At 52.2% G+C, this 9000-nt stretch overlaps 1 protein-coding gene across 2 annotated transcripts; it reads left to right on the forward strand.

Moving 5' to 3' along the window:
- The first annotated feature begins 1817 nt into the window (after window positions 1–1817).
- Window positions 1818–8442, forward strand: GPANK1 (G-patch domain and ankyrin repeats 1). Of its 2 annotated transcripts, none has more exons than XM_066581630.1 (3): window positions 1818–2032; window positions 4662–5273; window positions 7910–8442. In XM_066581630.1, the coding sequence occupies exons 2-3, from the start codon at window positions 4681–4683 to the stop codon at window positions 8367–8369; spliced, it is 1053 nt and encodes a 350-aa protein (XP_066437727.1). In that variant the 5' UTR covers window positions 1818–2032; window positions 4662–4680; the 3' UTR covers window positions 8370–8442. The 2 variants fall into 2 exon arrangements, with proteins under 2 accessions (XP_066437727.1, XP_066437726.1); XM_066581629.1 differs by having other exon boundaries at window positions 1819–2023.
- The last annotated feature ends 558 nt before the right edge of the window (window positions 8443–9000 follow it).

The raw sequence follows: 9000 nt of genomic DNA on the forward strand, positions 1-9000 counted from the left end.
AAAATTAAATGTCTTTGAAAAAAAAAAAAAGAGTAGTACAGTAAAAAAAACCTATACAAGTTTCGTATCGTAGCAATCGTACCGACCCATAGAATAAAGATAGCATGTTGTTTTTGTTGCAGTTTGTGCGCCGTAGAAACAAGACGCACTAAAAGATGGCGAAATGTTGTGGGTTTTTTTTCATTTTACTCCACTTAGAATTTTTTTAAAGTTTTTCGTACATTATATGGTACAATAAATAGCACCATTGAAAAATACAAGTCGTCCCGCAAAAAACAAGCCCTCATACAGCGACGTCGATGGATAAATTAAGGAGCTACAATTTTTTTGAAGGGGGGAGGAAAAACGAAAATGGAAAAAGAAAAAGGGGCCGCGTCATTAAGGGGTTAATAACTGACTTACAGGGAAAACACGGAGGCCTTTGTCAGGATCAGCTGCCATGAGAACCCGCTGCAGTCACACTGCAGGGTGCCAATGGGTGACAGATCAGCCCCCTCCCCCCCGTCATCTGCTTACATGCTGCACTTGCTACTGATTGTGGCATATAAGGGGTTACACTGCCAGGATCTGAGGTTTCTCTAGCAGTTGGAGCAGGAGCCTGGCTGTCAGTAGTCAGCCAAGCCACCGCCTTAGGCCTCATGTCCACGAGCGGGTTGGATTTTGCAAGTATAAAGCCCATTAGTGAGGTCAGTAAAAATGCGTCTTGGCCGTCACTAAGGGGTTAATGTGGACCCACAAAACTGCAATTGGAATGGTTAAACGTGTTTGGGCCACTGAGCTAACACCGTTCGAGGGGGCACCCCACATCAAATACAAGAGATCCGCCTGGGCCAAAGTGGTTGTGGGCAGGTAAGTTGGCACCAAAGTGGGCAGACGGCTACATCCATGCAGCCCAGCTCTGCCCGGGTTCCTGTGGGTGAGGCTGGACTCAGCTGCACTTCATGCGGGCATCAATAGATCAGCGCCCCAAACCCATTTAACCCTTTGAATGACAGTTTTGTGTGTCCATATATGTGCCAATTTTTCTTTTTTTTTTTTTGCGCCATTGTCAGCGGTGTTCTCGGGCGCCGCCCTGCACAATAATTTATTTTAATTGTAAGTTCTCTTAATTAACGCAGAAGAAAAAGCAAAAGACATTTATTGCAAATAAGAAACTGACGAGTGACACCAACGGCTGCGAGTCTATATACAATATCGCCGACAACTCGGGACACGTATAAGATAGTCAGGGGCAAGAGCTGAAATCAGAGGGGCATGCATTCATGTGACCTGCAGTGTAAAGCAAGGGGGTACAGGTCACGTGATGCGCCTGAAGTCGCCCGAGCCAGACTGTATAGCCGTCGCCATCCTTTATTCTGAGCCACAGGTGATAAGAAGCAGAAGAGACATGAGGGGGAACTACAAGTCCCAACTGTCACCTGCTGCGACCCCGTCTCTACAGACTCTGCATAAAGGCGGCCGTTTCTATAGCGACACATCACTGATGATGTCACAGCCGGCGAACTATACTTCCCATCGTGCACCGGGCACTTCCGGACCCGCCTCTTCTGTTCGCATATGTGATTTCAGCCGCACTTAAGCAGCTCTGCTGATTAGAGCCACCTGATTGGCTCTTCGGCACCACGTGACTACACAGCGTGCACGCGCATTGCCTTCAGCAGCCGTGTGCACTACACACTACACTTAAGCAGCACGGGGTTAGGTTTAGGGTTACCTAAACCTAACCCCCACCCTAAACACTAACCCCGTGCTGCTTAAGTGTAGTGTGTAGTGCACGTCTGCTTAACTGTAGTGTGTAGTGCACGGCTGCTGAAGGCAATCCGCGTGCACATTGTGTAGTCACGTGGTGCCGAAGAGCCAATCAGGTGGCTCTAATCAGCAGCGCTGCTGAACTGCAGCTGAAATCACAAATATGCCTTCTGTTCCGGGATTCTTCGGTGCACTGAGAGGGGAGCGCCGGGCCTTGTGTGTAGCGGCGGCCGAGAAACCGGAGAGAAGCGCCGAGTATCCCGAGTCCGTGGAGGTAACTCAGGTGTGAGCGCGCCCCCTACCGGCTGTTACACTGAACCCCGCATGTGCCAAGTGACTCCCACTCTACTGTTTGTACCCCTTCCCCCCCCCCCCCTCCCAGTGACTCCCACCCTGTGTCTGTGGACCCCTGGACCCAGTGACCCTCCCGCACCATCGTGCCCCCCCCCCCCCTGTACCCAGTGACCCCCACCCTCCCGTCTGTGCCCTCCATGGACCCAGTGACCCCCACTCTCCTATCTGTACACCCCTCCCCCGCAATGCCCCACCACCCTTCTGTCTGTACCCAATGACCCCCCCCCCCTCCTGTTCGTTGCCCCTATACACAGTGACCCCCCCCCCACTCCCCCCCCCCCCCTGTTTGTGCCCCCCTCTACCCAGTGACACCCCCCACACACACCACCCTCCTGTACCCAGTGACTCCGGTGCGCCCCTCGCTGTCTGCCCTTCCTCCGTCCTCTCCTCGCCCGCCCTCCGTTGTCCAGCAGGTTAGGTCGCTCTCTCACACATGTTGAGGAAACGCTGCGATCAGTTGTTAGTGCCTGCCAGCGTTTTGTAGCGCCGCCCGTCGCTGTGATGAGGGGCGCTAAAAAGCGTGAAAATAGAGCAGACAGCGTTGGAGCGCTGATCTGCGAAGCCCTTAGACATGGGAGCGCTGTACTGCGGTTGGCGCTGCGCTAGTTGTAATAAGTGGGCAGTGTGAAGGCAGCATTATGTGTCGCCGCTGTCGGAGGGCAGAAACTTGCAGGTTTCATAAGCTGATGCCGGCGGGCAGCACTGCCAGCGTTCACCTGTGGGCGGAGGTTCCGCGGTCTCCTAACTGGCACCGTGGTCCCCTTTGCCCACCTTGTTGCCCTGTACCTCCTTTGTGATGTATGCTTATACCAGTGTTCCTCAAATTGGTCGTCGCTTCCCGTGCGTCCCGCCCTTTTCATGTAGAGAGGACTCGGACACCCCGCCCCCTAGACCAAGGACGCCGCCATCATCTTGCGAGGTGGCTTGTTTCGTGAAGGTGTGATGGTACATGGGTGTGGAGGCTGCGGTTACCGGCCAGCGAGGGGCTCCGGGTAAGATGGCAGGGAGCCTGTCAGACCACCTGAGCTGACGGCTTGTCCTCATTACATTACATGGCAGTTGCTCTGCTTGCTGTCAGTGGATGGAGAAATTCATGTTTACATGAGTGACAGATTCCCATCCTGATATATACAGTGCAGCGGAGGAGCGGCGTCATCAGGGGTGGGGCTAGGAAGAAGTGATGTGTTGCTAGGAGACGCCATCCTCTCATAATAGGTGGGGGTCCGACCTCTGGGGTACGCCATCGCTGTGTGATTCTGGGGGGCCCAACCTCTGGGATGTGTCATCGCGGGGGGCCCAACCTCTGGGATGTGTCATCGCGGGGGGCCCAACCTCTGGGATGTGTCATCGCGGGGGGCCCAACCTCTGGGATGTGTCATCGCGGGGGGCCCAACCTCTGTGGTCGCCATAGATACTGAGAATGAAGGTTATGTGGCACTGATTCTGCTTTGTAGCTCATTCAGTCTTTCCCTGCACAGCGGCGCCCCATACAGGACACTACAGGGAACTGCAGCACATCTCTATTCAGGAGTGTCCGACCATCCGCCGCTCTCCTTACAGCTGGGGGCTATGTTGTGTTGTAAGGGAGGGCAGCTCTGAATCACAACAGCGGCCCCTTCATTCTCGGGGTGGGTGGGGGTCCCACGATCATAAAATGAGGGCAACCCCTAAGGCTTGGTGTCACACCGGTGGACCAGATTTGGTTTGCGCAAGGCCCGCAGCGGTTTCCGGCCGGTGGCCCTGCGTCCCTGCTATTTCTGTATTGTGCATGACAGCGGCGGCTCGCAGGCGCTCACACACAGTACGGTTTTCTTTTTATTTGTGGTTTCCTCGCTGTTCCTTAACGATGACGCGGGTGTCCGCAGCCCATATGCAGTGTCAGTTGTGTATGGGCGTCGGGTCGGACGGCCTCCATGGACATCAATGGAGGGCGACCACACAGATTCTGCGGCAGAAAGGAGCATGCTGTAATTTTTCCTCCACTCGCGGAATACACAATTTATATCTGCGAGTGTGAATGAAAAATCAAAAATGCATGGCTTTCAAAGCCCACGGAATCCACAATCCAAATCTGCTTGTGTGAACCCAGCCTAACAGTATATAAACTACCCCTCCGTGTGCCAGCAGACTTGTAAGTTTAAGGACGTGACCCCTCTGGGTTGTGGGGTTGTTAGGAGCCATCTTGTCTCATCAGATTATGTATGTGTAGTATATAGGTATCGCCCCCTCGCTCCCTCTCCGCTATCGCCCCCTCGCTCCCTCTCCGCTATCGCCCCCTCGCTCCCTCTCCGCTATCGCCCCCTCGCTCCCTCTCCGCTATCGCCCCCTCGCTCCCTCTCCGCTATCGCCCCCTCGCTCCCTCTCCGCTATCGCCCCCTCGCTCCCTCTCCGCTATCGCCCCCTCGCTCCCTCTCCGCTATCGCCCCCTCGCTCCCTCTCCGCTATCGCCCCCTCGCTCCCTCTCCGCTATCGCCCCCTCGCTCCCTCTCCGCTATCGCCCCCTCGCTCCTTAGTGAAGGTTTTTTGGACCGTTGTAAAGCTTTCCATGTTTCCGCTAGGTTTCCCTCCCAGAAGAGGATGAATTTGCCACGGCTCATCACTTTCACCAAAGCTCGGGAGAAATCAGACTTGTGGGAAAATGGAGAACAAAGAGCTAAGAAGCCCTTCCAGAACAGCAAGGGGGACATTTCTGGTGAGGAGGCGAAAACATTCTATGAGAGCCTCCTTTCCAGTGAAGGGGGTCAGTCATCTTTGAAGAAACCACCCCGGAAACGCCAGCGGGTCACCTCACCTTCGCAAGAGAGAACAGTAGGACCGCCCCAGGTCAGAGCGGCCACAACCTCTCCGAGGGCCGCGGACGAGCGGAGCGGCTACCAGCTGCTAAAGTGCTCGCAACATGGAGACCTGCGAGGGGTGAAGCGGCTGCTGGAGGAGGAGAACTGTGATGTCAACTTCCAGGATGGTTATTTCTGGACGGCACTGATGTGCGCCGCTTACGCTGGGAATACGGCTGTAGTGAGTTACTTGCTGGGGAGAGGGGCCGCCTGGGTCGGGGTATGTGAGACCAAAGGCAAGGACGCTTGGGCCCTGGCACAAGAGGCCGGTCATCAGGACATCGTCCAGCTGCTGCAGGGTTCCCTGAGAAATCGTCCTCGAGATGTAACACCCAGGTGAGTGAAGGGCAGATGGCGTGCGCACTAACCAGCGCCAGCTTCAATATAGCATATCAGTCGGCGCTTCTTGCTACTATTTACATACGGTAGATAAAGGGAGGAGTGATTGGTAACACTCTCGGTCGCCCCCATGCACATGGTATTTCTTGGCAGCATGTCCCTCGTGTTCACGGAGAGATGTGCTGCCGACCGATGAGCGGCTGTGTAAAGGATGTGATCAGCTGACTAAAGTGCGCTTCTTTTTGGCTGGTCGCTAACTGTTTACACAGGCAAAAAAATAAAATAAAATAATCACCGAACACCACTGGCCGCCCGTGTGAGGAGGGGGGCGGGTCGTAAACAGAACCTGTCATGTCCACGCTGAGGGAGCGTTAGGTAGTGGCAGACATGCTGGTTTCAGTGGTCGGTCACTAGGGCTGGGTCCACACAGGGCGGATTCCCGACAGAAATCTCGCGGTTTGGCCGCAGCGAAAAACCGCGAGATTTCCGCCGTGAGAACCGCTGCTTCAAAACCCACAGTGGTTTTGAAGCAGCCCGGCCGCTCGCTCTTCCCCTGCGGCCGGCGCTCCCATAGAAGAGGGCACGGCCGCAGCGGAAAAAAAAGAAATGGACATGCTGCAGTTGGCAAATCCGCGCTGCAGTGGCGGCTTCTGCCGGCTTAGCCGCAGTGGATTTGCCGTCCCATGTGGACGAGATTTCTGAGAAATCTCGTCCACATGGCTGCCTAATCCCGGGATTAGCGGCAGCGCATTACATTGCCTTACACAGTTCTGCTCATGATTAGAGTGTTTGAATTGCGTAATACGTGACACAAAGAAGAACGCAGCATGTTCTATTTTGCCACGTATATACGCACGATAGAGCCTATTGTTCTCTAAGGGCGCACCCACACGCAATGACAAACCAAGTGGACTATGCATGACGGCGTGTGTGAGATACGCTATGTGATCGTTGCAGAGGATGTCGCTGAGCTTGGCTGGATCCACTGTAGAGAGTCGTGGCCTCATCTTCCAGGGCCTTATTACCCAGATGGAAGGGGGATTCAGATACAGCTTAATGGGCCAACATCGGGCGTGCCATCCCATCAAGTGACTGGGGGGGCGCGATAGTCCTTCAGTGGTGAGGACCCTGTATATACGTCACCACTAATGTCATCCACTTCCCAAAGGGCCCGGGTTTGTTTTCACATACAGGGGCCCATATAGATTATGACCAGAAAATAACCCTCTCACTCCTTAAGGCTAGCTTCACACTGGCGAGCGTAATATGGGGCTGTGAGTCCCGCCCCCATATCGCGCTTCCACCCTGTGAATTCCCCACGGATGTGAGGTCTTTTTATGTCAAAACATCTCGCATCACTTCGGGGAAGAAGGATTGTGGGGATTCACCCATTGTTTTCAGTGGGAGACCCCGCATAGTGTGTACCCAACTCGTGGTGTGATTCTGCCGTCGGCCCCATTGAAAACAATGGGCACTGCGATTCAAGATCACGCAAAAGATGGAACATGCTGCAATTTGTTTCACGCATTGCATCGCAACATCGCTCATGTGCGTGACCCCATACAAAAGAATGGGGTTCATATTTGTGCATCTCGCAGTGCACAAATCTGGCGTTATTTTCCTGCCCGTGTGAAGCTGGACACTTTTTTTATCTTAGTTTTTTCCTGCCTGTTTTTTTAAAAGAATCATAACTTTTATTCCTTCGCCGCCGCTGTATGAGGGCTTGTTTTTTGTGGGGCGAGTTGTTTTTTTGATTGCTGCTGTTTAATGTATCGTATAATGTGCTGAAAATGGGGAAAAAAATTCTAAGTGGAGTGAAATCATGGGAAACCCCACTTCCCGCAATTTTGCCATCTCTAGGGGGAAATGTTTCTACTGTGTGCAAACTGCAGCTAACATAACATAACTCTATTCTGTGGGTCGGTGCAGTTACTACCGTACCAAACTTATATAGTGTTTGTGTAAATATAAAATGTCTGTGAAAAAAAACATTTCTGCCGCCATAACTTAGTTGTGGGGGGGGGGGGGGGTGGCTCATTTTTGCGGGATGTCTTGTGGTTTCTATTAATACCATTGTGGAGTACACACAGACTTCTTAATCGCTTTTTATTACATTTTTTTTTTTCTAGGAGACTGGGTGACCGAAAAAGCGCAATTCTGTACCGCAGTCGGTACATTTTTTTTTCTTACATTGTAACCATGGGTAATGTATGCTTATACCAGTGTTCCCCAACTCCAGTCCTCAGGGACCCCCAACGGGTCATGTTTTCTGGATTTCCTCAGTGTTGCACAGGTGATGTAATTATTGTCGGTGCCTCAGACATTACTACAGGTGTTCTTACTATAGGATATCCTAAAAACATGACCTGTTGGGGTCCCTGAGGACTGGAGATGGGGAACACTGGCTCACATCAGTGTTATTCGACTGAGAATGCTCCTGGCATGTAGCTCAAGATACGGCTGTTCTCACAGCTATATACTGATGTGTAAACTGTGATGAGACCTTGTTATTATGGGGTGTGGATGTCAGATCCTCCGTCGGTGACTCCTCTTCTATTAGCCGTCCATTGGCTGTTATGACCCACCGGCGTATTCACAAGTATCACTACTAACTATCCTTATTCTATAAGCAGATCGCAGCCACCGGAAAGAAAACACTGTGACGTTTGCAAGACTCATTACCAAGAAGACAGCGTGGAAACCCACGAGCGCTCCACCGTGCATCTCTTCAACATGAGGAAGAAGCTTCCTCCCACCTACTACGTCATCCCAGAACACAACATCGGGTATAAGATGATGCTGAAGGAAGGCTGGGACTCTGAGGCCGGACTGGGACCCAGCGGCACCGGCAGGAAGTTCCCTGTTCAGACCGTTCTCAAGAGAGACAACAAAGGTCTTGGTTTCCAAAGTAACGAGAAGCCAAAAGTCACCCATTTTGCTGCTAACGACCCGTTGGCCATAGCCAGGCCGGCTATCACACACAAGAGAACTGAACGAGTGGCTACCCTCAGCAGGAAAGAGGAGAGAAGGAAGGAGGCAAAATCCAAGGCCTGGGAGCGCGATTTGAGGACTTACATGAATATTGACCTATAGTGGGGTCATGTCTGCACTAGCTGTAAAGACTAGTAATTTATCATTAAAGCCCACACCACTTTTCTAAAATCCACCAGGTTCTCCTTACCTGCTCATTTGTGGTGGTTTGCACCTGGTTTCATGTTTGTAAGCTCTGTTTTTCAGGTGGTCTTCCTCATTTTTCTGTTTTGCAATCCACCTTCGTGTAGGAGACATGTAGCACATCTAGCATTCTGGTAGTAGTTCACGGCCCTGTTCATCCAGTCTGTGGTCCAATCAGGGAGGAATTATCTGACTAACTCCTCACCCCTCTGCTCTCCCAGGACAAGTCCAGCATCCTGCCCAAAGGGCCAGTAAACACAATATAATGTAGAGAGTCAGAGACACGCGAAACAGGCTGTGGAGATCATTATCACAGTGTCTGCAGATCTGTCAGTTTGCAGCCTCTGAGGGTAACGCCGGCCAACAAAAAAAATATTTTGGAATGTTTCCTTAACTTCATGAGTCAAATCTTACTAATTTTGGGATGAAAAGCAGTGTTTGAAGATAGCCCCTCCTCCTGTTCTTATGGAAACGTCCTTGTTACTACACAAGCTGGAAGGGAGACCCCTAGTGGCAGCCACTTTAAACATGATTTACAGTGATAAAACTT

Source organism: Eleutherodactylus coqui, chromosome 10 (assembly GCF_035609145.1).
Source record: "Eleutherodactylus coqui strain aEleCoq1 chromosome 10, aEleCoq1.hap1, whole genome shotgun sequence".
Taxonomy (NCBI): domain Eukaryota; kingdom Metazoa; phylum Chordata; class Amphibia; order Anura; family Eleutherodactylidae; genus Eleutherodactylus; species Eleutherodactylus coqui.

What these genes read in the sequence shown, in the direction of transcription:
- GPANK1 (XM_066581630.1), top strand. Translation starts at nt 4,681, where the DNA reads ATGAATTTGCCACGGCTCATCACTTTCACCAAAGCTCGGGAGAAATCA. An exon ending in CCTCGAGATGTAACACCCAG is followed by an intron (nt 5,274 to 7,909) that starts GTGAGTGAAGGG and finishes TTCTATAAGCAG; the next exon opens with ATCGCAGCCACCGGAAAGAA.